Source organism: Mustela lutreola, chromosome 1 (genome assembly GCF_030435805.1).
Source record: "Mustela lutreola isolate mMusLut2 chromosome 1, mMusLut2.pri, whole genome shotgun sequence".
NCBI lineage: Eukaryota > Metazoa > Chordata > Mammalia > Carnivora > Mustelidae > Mustela > Mustela lutreola.
In genome coordinates this window covers 282,137,518-282,152,237 of record NC_081290.1, presented here as the reverse complement: position 1 = coordinate 282,152,237, position 14,720 = coordinate 282,137,518, and the positions used below count along the sequence as shown (strand labels likewise).

General features: G+C 59.0%; 2 protein-coding genes across 2 annotated transcripts in view; one reads left to right on the top strand and one right to left on the bottom strand.

Moving 5' to 3' along the window:
- MACROD1 (mono-ADP ribosylhydrolase 1) overlaps window positions 1–340 on the top strand; it is a 141,877-nt gene extending 141,537 nt beyond the window's left edge. Inside the window, 1 exon segment of the mRNA XM_059145489.1 lies at window positions 179–340. Within this exon segment, the coding sequence (XP_059001472.1) occupies window positions 179–216 (38 nt within the window). The 3' untranslated portion in view covers window positions 217–340.
- A 134-nt stretch (window positions 341–474) lies between these two features.
- On the bottom strand, window positions 475–8,097 carry OTUB1 (OTU deubiquitinase, ubiquitin aldehyde binding 1). The gene is made up of 7 exons (XM_059145503.1): window positions 7,944–8,097; window positions 6,246–6,307; window positions 5,891–5,989; window positions 2,251–2,369; window positions 1,919–2,003; window positions 1,614–1,808; window positions 475–1,495 (listed from the first exon to the last, which is right to left on the bottom strand). Exons 1-7 carry the CDS (start codon window positions 7,999–8,001, stop codon window positions 1,298–1,300), a joined length of 816 nt encoding a protein of 271 aa, XP_059001486.1. The 5' UTR covers window positions 8,002–8,097; the 3' UTR covers window positions 475–1,297.
- Window positions 8,098–14,720: the final 6,623 nt, after the last annotated feature.

Genomic DNA, 14,720 nt, shown 5'->3' with positions numbered 1-14,720 from the left:
CCCAGGACCGGTAAGCAGGGCCTGGCCCACCACGTGGCTGCCCACTAACCTGACCACTAACACAGGGGCTCACTCCCTGCCCCCCACTCACCCCCACGCAGAAAAGCCAGGAGGGCAGCCTGGGAGGCTGGGGGAAGCCCAGGGCCCCCACTCCCTGACCATTCTGCTCTGCCCACAGACTCGCCGGGGCCTGCTGGACCTCGCTCCCAGCTCTAAGAGGTCCCTGAAGGCTGCAGCTGGGCCTGGGCCCCACCCCCCACCCTCTTCTTTCCCTCAGCACCTCCCCTTTCTCCCAGCAACCCCCACCCCCAGGCTTCTAATAAAGACCACCCCTGTTGCAGCAGGCCTCTGTCTGAGTGCTGGCTGGGGAAGGAGGCTGCAGCCCAGAGGTGCAGATGAGTGGCTCTGGCTTAACAGGGTGGCGAGAGTGCTTGGTGAGCCGGGCGGGCGGAGGGACGGGCTGGACGGCAGAGGTGGGCGGCAGCACTTGACATTTATTGAGGGCCTGCCCCCGAGGAGCTCACAGCCTGGGGGCCAAGAGCCCACATGTGCTGGGCTGGAGGAAGAGAGAGGTAAAGGCAAAAAGGCAGGCGATGCAGAGACACTGTGGCCCAAGCAAAGGGGGTGCAAAGCAGGCACAGGCAGGGGGAGAGGTGGGGAGGAACGGCGCCTGGCAAAGCCCTGCCTCGACCTCAGGACCACGGACCAAGCGCCGGCTTGAAGGCTGCCCCTCCCCAGCCAGGTGGGTACCATTTGCGGGGTCCATGGGGGTGCCCAACCCTCACAACCTGTCCTGAGGGGAGGGCGGCCCTGAGCAGGACAGCTTGGTGGAGTCAGGGCCTAGGAGGGAGCAGCCTGAAGCTTGGGCTAGCCCAAATCCTAGGTCCCTGGGCAAGGCCCCAAAGAACCTCCCAGATTCTCGTGGAAGCCCCTGAGCCAGCTAAGGAGAGGAAGGGAGGCCTGGGTGCCTGAAGGGAAGGAAGCAGGTAACCAGGAGGGGTCCCCAAGAGGCCTAGGCCCCTCAAAACTGCTCCTGGTGGGGGGGCTCGGGTGTGGACAGGGGGCGGCAGGGGGACAGCCAGAAACACAGCGGCCAGGCAGGCAGCAGCAGAGCAGGGACACGCACACACGCGGCTCACCACCAGCATCCCCTTTAATAAAACGTGGAAGGTTGCGTGATGGGGCGGGGGGAGGGGGGAGTGAAATATGACCATTTACAACCACAGAAGACCTCTGTACATGTCTAGTGCCTGGCAGAGGGGAGGGCAGGCAGGGCCGTGGCACGCCGGGGCCGGCCCTATTTGTAGAGGATATCGTAGTGTCCTGGCCGGTAGAGGAGGTACACCTTGGGCTCAGAGCCCTCGGGGAAGATGTGCGGGTTGGTGGTGCCGCCCTCGCCGCGGTCCATGTACTCCACCTGGATGGAGACGCTGAGGGCCTGCGCCAGCGCGATGATGTGGATGTGGTCGCTCTCCTTGCACATGGGCTCCACCTCCTGCAGCACAGGCAGGGCAGGGTGGGGTGGTCAGAGCCCAGTGGGGGGGGGGGGCACCCTGCCCCCCCCCCCGTGCCCCTCACCCACCCCACAGCCAGAGGGAAAGGGGGGGCGGCACCTGCTGGCAGAACTCCTTAACCGTCCGCCCGCCCTCGATGAAGTGCTCGAAGAACTTGCTCTCCCGCTGCAGGTAGCCAGACGTGAGCAGCCGCAAGTACACCACCAGGTAGTCTGACGTGCTCTGGTCGTTGAAGGAGGCCAGCAGGTCGGCCACGGAGGTCTGCTTCTCCACCTGCTCGATCAGGTCCATGAACTGCCGCCCGAGAGACAGAGGGCACAGTGGAGAAGGAGAGGGGTCAGCCCCGCCGCGGCCGGGTCACCCCACCCCCACCCGGAGGGCGATGGGGCTATGGCTGGGCTCACCGTGTTGTGGAAATCCTCGATTGTGAACTCAGTGAAGCCCTGGGACACCAGGTCTTCTTTGCTCTTGGCAGACACCGCCTTAAACCTAGGGGGAGGGGGCAAGGGAGGCCGGCATGGGCTCACGGGGCAGCAGCAAGGCTGGCCCAGAGCTGGGGCACCGGCCAAGGCTGGCAGGGGGGCACAGGGGTGCAGCTCAGCACGGAACACCAAAGCAGGAGCCCAGCCTTAGGGCCTTAGCTGGGGGCTGCACCTCCTAGGCCCCAAGAGTGGGAGGGAGCCCCGGGCGGCCCTTCCTGGAACTCCCACTGCGCCCAGGCGCCCACCCGCCTCACCGCTGCAATTCCTTGCTGTCGTCTAGCAGCGCCTCCAAGTGCGAGAATCCGAAAGCTCGGTAGAAGCAGTTTCCATCAGGCCTGGTCTTGCGGATGTAGGAGTACTTTTTGTGGAGATCCTGCAAAGAGGCAGCACCCCCACCCCACCCCCAGGCCCGTCAACACCAGGCCAGAACCAGGGTAGGCCAAGGGAACACCCCCCATCCTTGTCCTCGACAGAGGTCACACCATAGCAGGGCCAACGGAGCTCCCAGCAGCCACCTGCCATCCTTGGCCACTGACTCCGGCGATGGGAGTCGGATGGGAGACCCACTGGCTGGAGCCCCAGCAGCCTCAGGACCCCAGAACTTAGGCACACACTGACTGCTGGGCATCCGGGCGTCGTCACCAGCCCCCGGGCCTGCCGGGCAACTGGGCCCACGGGCCGTTTCTTCCTGAAAATGGCCAGATGAATTCGTGCTGGTCGAACACGGTTTTTCCAGAGAGCGGTCTTTCAAATCATGAGTCGAGGGCAAAAAAATTAGGATGCGGGTCCAGGGCTGGGCTCCACACGGCAATCCCCGCCTGGAGAACAGCATCCCTGGTCTCCTCCACCCGCTGCCTGATCACAGGCCCCTGCTCAGGGCCAGCTCTGCTTTCCTCCCGTCACGCGACGCCACTGCCTCCGTCTGACCGACCTCCCCACACACGTGGGCCACTGAGGCTGCCAGGCCTCCCTCCCCTGGGCCATCTCACGCCCGCTCCATTCACTCCATTCACTTTAACCCCCCCTCTTCCCAGTGACCTCGCTTTCTTCCTGAGGACTTTCACCGAGAACCCCTGAGCCCCGGGACACCTGCCGCAGCCTTCTCTCCTGCTCCCCGGAGGGGCTGAGGCTCCCCCAGCCGCCCCCCTGGTCCACCTCAGAGCCGGTCCCCTCCCTTGGGCTCAAGGACATTGTTCCAGGAAGCGCCCCCTCCCTCCTGCATCACGCATTTCCCTCTCCCTACTGGTTTAGACTCAACATACAAATATAAGGCTGGTTCTTGCTTAAAGAAAAAAAAATCCTCTGCTTCACGAGAACGAACTCCTCCCCAGCTACCACCCCATTTCTCTCCTTTACAGCGAAACTGCTCTGGACGTCGTTGGCGCCCACAGTCCCCACTGCTCTCCCGCAAACTTGATCCAAGCAGGCTTTCACTCTAGTCAAGGCCACACCTGCCCTTTCAATCCAAGGGCCAAGCCCGCTCCTCCCCAGACTGGCTGCTCACAGCCTTTGCCACGAGGGTGGGGGAAACGCCCCCGTCACGTGATCCATCCACCCACCGCCCCACCCCTCCTCGTCCAGCCTGTCCCGTGCACAGCACACAGGCCCTAGCCTCGCCGTGTCTTCCTTGTCTTTTCACCTTGTCAGGGCCGCTACCAAACTACACAAGACAGCACACAGCACGCGCCACCTGCACACACGCCCTCCCGCAGCAGTGGCTGCATGGGATGGCGGCGGGGGGGGTTGGGGGGGGCGCGGCACGCGTCACCCCACTAGGGCCTGGGACAGCGTCACTCATCCCTCACCATTGCTGCTCTCGGGATTCCAACAGCCACAAATGTAACTCCCCGCCTGCCCCGTCTCGGCCCTTGACTCCCAACCTCGTGCCTCACCTGCTTGTCCTGTCTGGGCTGCCCAACCCCATGGGCCCATCCTGACCCCCACGGGGCCCCTCACCTCAGAGCCCACCCCTCGGGGTGGGGGGCAAGTGCGAGGCGCGGCCCCTTGGCTGTTCTAGCCAAAACCTATCCCCACCGCCAGCGCCCCCCACCCCCAATCCAACACAGATCCAAAGGCTTCAATCCACCAAGTCTCCTGTCGGCAGCTTCTCGAGACCCTCGGGCACTCCTCCCACCCCCACTCCCACCTCCAGGCCTCCTCCCAGGTGTCCCTGCTCCAGCAGCCAGAGGAACCAGAGAAGCCTGGCCCCGGGCCGGCTCCCAGCCCTGTCCTGCTCCCCCGCCGCACCTCAGCCCGGCCCTGGCCTGCCCCACTCCGCCCAGCGCCCACAGCCTGCTCCCCGGCTGCTCCCCGGATATCACGCCAACGCCACCCTCTCGGCTCGGCCCTCCACCTGACCTCCCACTCCCTCTCTCCTTTCCCGGCTATACTTGTCTCCAGAGCCCTCACCGCCTTCTGCCATCGACACCCGAAGTCCCTCTGCCTGATTCCGTCTTCCCACTGGGACACACGAGCTTTGTGGGGGCAGGAGCGAGTCAGCTCCTCACTCTGCTGCCGGTACCCAGACCAGTGCCCGGCCCCCAGCACGTGCTCACAAACGGTCAGTTACAGCACACAATGCACACTTAGAGCCCAGATTGTTGTAGCTATTGGAAAAGCTACTACAATCATCCCAAGCACTTGCCCCGTGCCAGGCCCTTTGCGGCCAGCTAGTGTCCACTGCCCTAAACCCTCACAGAGGAGCAGAGGCGCCCACGTCTGCTTGGGTTCTGCTGTCCAGGCTGAGGACCCTCCCGGCACAGAGTAGGGGTGTCACCAGCACTAGGGCAGACCACCCGCACAGACCACGCACAGTGGACACTCAAACATTTGCTGAATGACTCAGCGGGAAGAACAACAGAGGCTCCAAGAAATTCAGTGCTGAAATTCACACAGCCAAAAGTGAAGCCAGAACTTGAATCCTGATCTATCAGGCCCCAAAGCCAGTGCCATCAGCTCTCCATAGTCCTCTTGGGTAAATCACACTCTGAGCCGGGGGTCAGAGTAGACCACAGGCCCCACACCACAGGATCTGGCCTGCAGGTGTGCTGTTTGGGCTACAGAACATTTTACATTTGAAGTAGGAGATTCACATCAAAATCGTTATTTCTGGATTGTTTTGGAAAAACAAATCCAGAAACAATAGAGTGATAGGCATGGACACTCTTATTTGCCCTGGGGGCTTCTGCTAGAGCTGCGGTACCGTCTACCACCTTCCCTGGCCACTTTCCATCACCAAGCTCCCTGGCCCCTGATGTGCATAACCCCAAAGGCCCCTCCCTTCAGGAGGAAGGCTTGAAGCATCTCTGATCTTGGGACGGCGATGGGGGTAGGGAGATTTACTAAACCCTCAAGCTGTGCCCACCGGATACTATTTACACACACTCACTGTGTGGGCTCCCAAGGAGAGCGAGTGGTTAAGGGTCTCACCTCAGGCTGTGAGAGAGCTGGGCCTTGCACAGGTCCGCAGGCCCCTGTGCCCCACTGCTGGCTAGCGCTCCACAAGATCCCAGAGACAGGCAGCAGGAAGTGCCTCTGCCAGGACCCGCCTCTCCCAGCCGCTCAGCCCCCTGGCGAGCAGCAGGAGACCGCAGCTCCTACCCAGCCTGCACCAGGCCCCACAGGCCTCAACAACCACCCCATGAGCAGATGCTTGCTTCATTCTGATCGCACAGCAGAGGATTCCACAGCTCAGAGACACTGAAGGACCTGCCGAGGACACAGCTGCTGCACGGCAGAGTCAGGCTGGCAATCGAGGTCTTTTTGATTCCTGAGCCCGCACACTTGAGAACAGGCAAGCAGAGGGCTCCCCCAACACGCAACCCTCTCTGAGGCCAGGCCAGCAAGGAGCGGGTCTGAAGCAGACACACTCCTACCCCTCAGCCAGGCTCCCACCTTGATCTTCTGTTGATAGATGTTGTCATCCTCAGCATATTCCTTGTACAGGACCGAAAGTTCCAGCCGCTCCGAGACCAGAGGGTTCTGCACAGCAATCTGCAGGGGGAAGGAAATCTATCACGCTCTGGCACGCAGATGGAGTGACCCACACCTAACGGCCAGAACACCTAAAGGAGGAGAGCTAAAGCAATCACCCCGTGCCACAATGACACCCCCCATCCTGTCCCTCCCCAAGACATCCAGAACCTAGCACAGCTTGGAGAGGAGGAGGCTTCCACAGCAGAGATAAGTAACAGGCCTCAGGCCCAGGCTATGCTTCCCCACAACAGGGCCAATGGCCACAGCCCCTCACCTCTTGCTGAATTCGGTCCTGCTGAGCCATGATGGCTTCATCATAAGCAAGACAGTTAACACCTGGAAGAAGGAAGCAAGCCAAGGATTACCGTGGGCCCTAGCTCTCTCCATGCCAGGCAGCTGGGCCAGTGACGAGCAGCCAGGACCAGGAAGGGCAGGCCTGGAATCTGCAAGTCTGCATTTCACACACTGCTCTACCCCGATGGTGTGATCTTGGCCAACTCCCTTCCCTCCCAGGCCCTCATTTTCTCATCTTTAAAATGAAAGGGCAAAGATGTGTTCTGCCCCAAGGTGTACTCATTCAGCTCTAAACACCCCCTCCCCTGACCCTCACTTTCTAACATCAATTCCCAGCAGCCCAAGAAGCAGGGTCTCTTGGGGAAAGTAAGATGAGGAGGCAGAGTTCCGGGCTGGAGGACAGCGTCCCATAAACCTGCACTTTAGTCCATCACACCCTTCCGCCTTCTGTTGTGCTGGGTTTTCTTAATGCCCCTTTTACAAATACCAAACGCAGACAGGCGAAATAACCTGTCCAAGGTCATAACTAGCAAAGGCCTGAGCGCAAACCCAGGTGTGCCTAATTCTAAAGTCTGAGCTCCTTACCACAGTATTTCCTCTGCTACCTCGCTGCAGAGGCCTTTCCTCGGCTGGAAAGCGGGGCTACCACCACCTTTCTCCCCTCATTGAAGTGTCAAGAGGGAGGGGGGGTACCCTGAAGGCACACTGGTAAGTGTTCATCAGTGAACCTGTGGACCCCACCCTCAACAGCCACTGGTGAGAAGCCAGAAGACCTGAACTCTGGTCCCTCTCTCGTGTGATCCCGAGAAAGTCCCTGCCGGGGGCCTGCGCCTCCCAGCATTCAGTCTCTCCAGTGTGCGGTTAGAAGTGGGTGTGTGTGCGCTAAATGATTTTTAAGACCAACCCTTTCGGGCCTGGGCATCCCGGATCCTCAGTGGGGCCCTGACCCGCCCCTTACGCTGCCCTGAAACACGGCAGTCTCTCCCACTCAACTGACCTACTCGGTCCCCGCGGCCTAACCGTGGGTGGAAAGGGAGAGGGCGGCACCGTTTTCGAAAGGTCCCCCTCCAGAGGTCTAAGAAAACAATGCCCAGGCAGGCGGAAAGGGGCTGCAAAGCCAGAAGAGGGGGCTCTACCGGAAACGAAGGCTGCAGTCCTCAGGGGCACGCACGGCGGCCGCCCGCAGCCCCCGGCCGCCCGCAGCATCCCGAGCGGCCCGCCCAGTCCTTTGTGCTCCGCGGCCTGGCGTAACTCGACGCCCTGCCGGGCGCGGGCTGCTCTGGAGAAGGCGGGCTGCCAGGGCCCGGCCTATAGGCCCGGGCCCGACTGCAAGGACTGGGACCGGAGGGCTGGGGACCCGGGAGCCGGGCGGCCGGCGCGGAGGGGCTGGGCGGGGGGCGGGGCGGCTCAGGCCCCGCCCCGGGAGCGCGCGGAGGGAAAGAGCCGCAGGCCTGGGCCCGCCCCGCTCGCTCGCTCGACCGCCGGCCCGGCCGGCCGAGGGTCGCGGCGGCGGCTCCTTCCATTGTGAGGGGGAGGGGAGGCGGTGGCAGTGGAAGAAAGGGCCGTCCGTGCGTTTCGCCTCCGGCCGCCGGCGGCCCTGTGCCCAGCCTCCTCGGGAACCGGCGACCCGGCATCGCCCCTGTTAGCCCGGGCCGGATGGTCCTCCCCGGGTCAGTACCTTCGGAGTCGCTGCCGAGCGACTCCTGCTTCTGCTGCTGAGGTTCCTCCGCCGCCATCTTTAAACAGCGCCGCACTGCCGACCGCTTCCGGGTTAGCAGTTGCCCTCCTCCCGGAAGGGAGCCCCTCCTCGTGGCCCCTCCTTGGCAACGCCCCTAGCGACGGGGTCCCCTCGGGCGCAGTCACCTGTGGGGCTCGCAGTCAGGTGCGGCTGCCGCCCCGCCCACCCTCCAGCCGCACTCCTGCTGGTCTCCATCTTCCCGTTGCCCGACGTTCCCGACGGCAAGAGCCTCCCGGAGGCAATTCAGGTTTCTTTGCACTGGAGTTCGAAGCGCGGATTGTGTTACCGAGATGAGTGGGAAGGTGAGGTTAAAATCACCGGAGGCAGCGGTGCTGCTGCGGACCCCGGAACTCCTGGCACCGCCTGCAGTGGGGAGAGCCTGGCGGAGGATGGTGCTAACGTGGGAGCCCCAGGGCATCACCGCCCGGTTCCACGGGGTCTCGCTTCTGAGCGGACGTCGGTGTCCTGTTCCGGCGGGGAGAACGTCCCTTACGGTCAAGGCCAAAGTCTTGGAACCTAACTTTGGACTCCGTGCCTCTCTGGTTAGGAGAAAAGCAGAGTCCCCCCTCCTCTTTTTGAGTTGATAAAAATGGAAAACATTAGTGGTTGTCAGAAGTTAAGGGAAGGGTTGGGAGGCCGGAGGGGAGTGGTTGTGATTGTAAAAAGGATGCAGGAGCGATGGAAATGGAAATGTTCTAGATTTTATTTTTAAATAATCTCTACACCCAATGTGGGGTTCAGACTCACAACCAGAGATTCAGAGACTCTACCCCCAAGACAGGTATTGAACTCTCCACCTGGAGATCAGGAGTTGCATGGTCTACCTACTGAGCCAACCAGGTGCCCCTGAAATGTTCTATATCCTGACAGTGTACGAATACTCTGGTATGTGCTGTCCAGTAGTTTTGCGGGATTTAGCAATGGCGGAAACTGGGTAAAGAGCACTCAGGATGTCTCTGTGTAGCCTATTAAAACTGCCTGTGAATTGGGGCACCTGGGTGGCTCAGTCGGTTGGGTGGCTGCCTTCCGCTCAGGTCATGATCCGAAGGGTCCTGGAATCGAGTCCCACATTGAGCTCCTTGCTCACCGGGGAGCCTGCTTCTCCCTCTCCCTCTGCCTGCCTCTCTGTCTTCTTGTACTATCTGTCAAATCAATAAATAAAATCTTTTTTTTAAATTGCCTGTGAATTACCCAAAAATAAGTTTAGGAGCAGCAAGGGCGGGGTGCCTGGCTGGCTTAATCTGTAGAACGTGCAGCTCTTGATTTTGGGGTCGTGAGCTCAAGCCCCATATTGGGGATAGAGTTTACTTTAAAAAAAAAAAAAAGGGCGCCTGGGTGGCTCAGTGGGTTGGGCCGCTGCCTTCGGCTCGGGTCATGATCTCAGGGTCCTGGGATCGAGTCCCGCATCGGGCTCTCTGCTCAGCAGGGAGCCTGCTTCCTCCTCTCTCTCTCTGCCTGCCTCTCTGCCTACTTGTAATCTCTCTGTGTCAAATAAATAAATAAATAAATCTTTAAAAAAAAAATAAAAAATAAAAAATAAAATAAAATAAAAAAAAGCGGCAGGTCTTAGATGCTAAAGATGCTATTGTTTAGAGAAATTAGTTTGTGGCTCAGTTTCCCAACTTCTTCGTGACATTTCAGCAGTGTCTGAGCGCCGGGAGGAGGCTGTGCCTGAGTCCCAAGCAGACCCCTCAGACTCCCCACTGGCTGTGCAGGAGTGGAATATGACCGAATATTCTCATGAGCTACACCCAGTCCTGGGGTAGGTGCAGCCAGATTTGTATTCCAGCAGCATTGCAAACTACTATTTATTGGATCATTGAGCCTTGGGGTTGCTTCAGAGCTCAAGAAAGCAAAGTGTCCACCCTGTTTGGACCGGTGCTTACCTAACTCTTCATTCCTTTTCCCCATTTTGACACTGAAATCTGGAACTGCCAGTGAGCTCTCCAGTTAGCAGAACTGGTATTCCCCAAGGAGGAGCTAAGAGAGTTGATGACAGCCACATGATTTCTATTTGGCTTTTCAAAATCTTGAAAACGAAAACTACGTTAAGACCACTCCGCCTCTACACCTTCATATTTTGACTAGGGCATCCGTGGGGCAGACAGGGACATGAGGGAGCTGGGGTTGGGACTAACGGCGAGGGCAGGAAACAGCTGCTCTGACAAGTGAGAAGGAGTGCGAGTTGTGACCCGGTGCTAGAGCCCAGCCAGGCTGCCAACACCAAGTAAACACCTCCCTCCCCGGGGGTGGGTGTCAGGCTTAAAAAACAGACCTGGGCGGCTCAGTCAGTTAAGCCTCTGCCTGTGGCCTGGGTGGTGATCCCAGGGTCCTGGGATCGAATCCCACTTGGGGTTCCTTGCTCAGCAGGGAGCCTGCTTCTCTCCCTGTATGTGCTCGCTGTCTCTCTGACAAATGCGTGGATTTAAATAAATAAATAAATAAATAAAACCCCCAGACTTGTCTCTTCAGTATACAAATGGACCTGTAAACAAGGGTCCTCTCAACCTGCTGCCCAGCCCTATCCCTCTTAGGCAGAATGGTTTGGAGGGGCACCTGGCTGGCTCAGTTGGTGGAGGGTAAGATTCTTAATCTCAGGGTAGAGGGTTTGAGCCCCACACTGGGTGTAATGATTATTAAAAAATAAAATCTTGGGGCGCTTGGGTGGCGCAGTAGCTTAAAGCCTCTGCCTTCGGCTCAGATCATGATTCCAGAGTTGGGATCCAGCCCGGCATCAGGCTGTCTGCTCAGCAGGGAGCCTTCTTCCCCATCTCTCTCTGCCTGCCTCTCTGCCTACTCATGTTCTCGGTCTGACAAATAAATAAAATCTTTAAAATAAAATAAAATCTTAAAAAAAAAGGACACCTGAGTGGCTCAGTCAGTTAAGTGTCTGCCTTCAGCTCACGTCACAATCGTGGGCCCTTGGGATCGAGCCCCACATTTGGGCTCTGTGCTCAGTGGGGAGTCGGCTTTTCCCTCTGCCTCTGCTCCTCCCCCCTGCTCATACTCTTTCTTGCTCTCTCTCAAAAAAATAAAATCTTAAAAAAAAAAATTAAAATATTTAAAAAACAAAGGGGGGGGGGGTAGGAAATGGCCAGAGGGAGGTTTTGGCTCTCAAATCGAGCCCAGGATGGCTAACTTTCACCCTGATCTTCTGTATGCTGATTTATGTGGCAGTTAATAACTGTTCTCTTACCCTCATTCTGCCTCTTCTATTACTTTTACCATTTTAGGGTTTTGATTCCCTATCCCAAAGCATCTAGAATCCCACTGCACATGCGCAGGGGTCACTGGTGGAGCTCTGGGCATATATCTCTCCCTCCCCATTTGCCTCTCAGAAATGGAGCAGCACCGCCGGCCATGACTAAATTTTGCAACAAAACAGGCAGCGCTGGCACTTGGGTTCCGACTGCTGTTGAAAACAGTCACAAAGGTGACAAGCAGCAGAGGACTTTATTTTCCACTGCACAGACACAACAGGTGCCTCTTCAGAGCCCCGCGGGTACCCCCCGCTTCCATGTCTCATGGGCGCTATCAGGGGCACAGAGAGGAGACTCCGTGCCAGGACCCAGACTAAAAGCTCAGCCCCAGAGACAGAGTTTACGAACAGCACAGAGGCTGTAGGAGACAGCTTTGCAGAAGAAAACCTTCAGGGTGGGCCGAAGATGAGGGCTTGGTGGCCCTTCCCAGGGCCAGCTTGGGAGTCGGGCATCTGTTGGAATGGGGGGACCCGGACCCCAGGTGGACCGTGGCAGCTCTCGCCCCAGGAACCCATGATGGTCCAAAGGCAGCCCGCTCCAAAGTCATGGTCTAGGAAGGCCTTGGTGCAGAGGCCGGGCCGGCGAGGCTGGGCAGGGGCTGTAGTTTCAGGCGGCTGGCTGGGCGGACACTCGCCGGCAGGATTCAGACCACCTAAGGCAAAAAGCAAGCAGAGGACGGGTGGAGATGGCAAAGAGAAAGCCCCCCACTGCCCTCCTCCCACACCCACAATAACCCTCACTCCTCACTGGGGCAAACCCCTCCAGTAATGCCTCACATCCCTGAGCACCTCTGTCCGTTCAGGATCCGATGCCCCAGAGCCGGCCCCTCCCCAGAGCTCCTCATAGCCCGAGAAGGCTGCAAGAGCTTCCCTGTTGCTGCCGTAAGAAATCACCACCAATTTAGTGGCTAAAAATGACACGAATGTTTAACTTCACATAAAGTTCCTGAGGTCAGAGCTCTGGTATGGGTCTCAGCAGATGGAAGTCAAGGAATCTGCAGGTGGCGTTTCCTTCTGGAAGCTCTGAGAACCTGCTTCTACTCAGGCAGGCAGAGCCAGTTCCCTGCGCCTGTACGACTGAGGTCCCCTGTTCTTGCTGGCTGTAACCTGAGGGCTGTCCCCAGCTCCCAGAGGCCCCTGCATCTCTGAACTCATGACCCACTTTCACTGTCTTCAAAGCCAACCACCATGGGCAGAGTCCTTCTGGGGGGCATCTCTTGAGATATCCACCATCTGCTGTTCTTCTTGTCCCACTTAAGGACTCCTGTGGTCACACTGGGCCTGCGGGATCATCTCCCATTTCAACAAGCTTACCAGGAATCACATCTGTCAAGTCCCAGGATGAGGACACGGACATCTCTGAAGGGGCATTATTCTGCCCGCCACATTGCTGTTCCTTTACAATCATGAAAACAGGCTCAGAGAGGCCAGATGACTTGCTCAAGGTCATATAAGAAATGGCCAAGCCAGGCCTCAAACCCAGGCCTGCTGACTCTCAATACACTTTTCTTGACTTTCTAGCATCTACGAGGGCAGCCTCCCTCAGCCCCACGTGCCCTCCAGGGCAGACACCTACACCTCCAGGCTTGGGATCTAACACACACCCACACCGACTAATTAAATGCTATTTGGGAGCACAAGGAGTCTTGTTTTCTCGGCAGGGAATGGACCCAGGGCCCCAATTTGGTTAGGAACAGTGAAAGGTGGCCAGATGTCAGACCTGGTGGCCACACTGAACACCAAGGGGAGGATGAGGTTCAAGCGTGACAGGTGATTTGCACCCCCACACTCTCCTCCAGCCCCACGTCTGCTGCAGGACTCAGCCAGCGGAGGAAGAACAGGAACCAGAGTTGTTGAAGGGCTCGCTGAGGACCTTCTCAGACGCAGACTCTGGAGGACGTGGCCCTGACCACTGGCTTCCCACCAACCTGAGCAGTGGCTTGAGATGCACAGCTTTGGGCTGAAGTTGTCGCTCCGCGTTCCACAGGCACAAAAATGGGGGGACACCCGGTAGGAAGTCTTGGCAGGCCGTGCGGTTACCATAGAAACACTCTTCTGGTGTCACATCGTTTTGCAGCAGCTTCATGGCCTCTTCTGTGCCCACAACAAACCCGAGCCAACCAAGACCCAAGTAGCTCGGAACCCTCTGCTCAGGAAGCGTGACCAGGAAAGCCTCCCAGAGTGAGGCGTGAGACGGAAGCCCCCCAGTTGTTCTGGAGGGGATCGCCATCCCCGCCCAGACAAGGGCTCCTGAGGTCCCCATGGGTGACCGTAGACGCCCCGCGCTCAGCTAATGGATCGTCCCCCTTCCCTGGTCAGTGGCCCAACACGCACAACCTCTGGGCCCTCTAACTCCAGACAACAAAGTCTGGTTTGTGTGGAGGGAAAGCCTTTTAGGAAGCAGGCAACCAACTCCCCACCCCTCAGGGAAGCAAGCATGGGCAGGAGTCGGGTGCTGGGTCCCGAGGGCGACACTCGGGCTCGTGAGCATCAGAGACCGAACGAAAAGGCCAGGAAAGACTAGGCCGAGTGAGGGGGGGGCAGGAGCCACACTCAGCTTCTGTTAGCAGATGCCAGGACACACAAGCCCCTCGGAAGAAGGGTCGGGGGGCTGTGTGCGGGCACCCGGGGCCTACAGTCAGCCACACACTCACACCTCAGATCCACAGGAGACACTGAACCTGTCTGTTGAGTCACTCAGCGCACCCCAACAGAGCTGCGGCGGCCTCCACAGGTCTGAGCGCTCTTTCCAGACGCATGCAGTCTTTATTCCGGCTCAGTGTGGAGCGCTTCTCAGGCCCCATCCCAGCAGGGAGACACCCACAGCCAGCACAGGGTCACCGAGGAAGGGCGCTGGGAATGGAGGAGCGGCAGAGGCCCCAAGCCGAGAAAGGGAAGAGACAGGGAAGCAGGCAGGGAACGAGGAAGCCAGTCAGCCCACGGGCATTTGTGGACAAGGGACTAAAAGGCGCCTTGGGGCTGACATGAAAAAGCAAGATACGACGCAACGCCTCCATCTACGAAGGACAAGCAGCTCCAGAGAAATGGCTGGAGCCTCTGGCCAGGAGCAAAGCGGAGGCTGGCCCCACGCGCAGGGCTTCCAGCTGCAGGGCCGGCCCCGGGGAGCAGGGCAGACACACAGATGGACGCACAGCACCGCCTTGAGCTTGGCACAAGCAAGAGAGCCAGAGGGGACAAGCAAGGCGGGCTGCCCCGTGACAACAGGAGCATGTGTCCTCCCCAGAAGCCAGAAAGCACTCAAACACAGGAAAGCAGGGAAAGGAAGCAGCACTCCCAGACAGCCGGAACGGCTGAGCACGCAGGACCTACCACAGGACTGCCGGCCAGCAGGGACAGCCGGCTGGCCGGGCCTCCTTCTCCACACCCCCGCCCAGCAGCAGCCTCAGCTGAAGTGTGGAGGCAGGAGCCCAGGCCAACCACACACTGAGTTTCGGAAG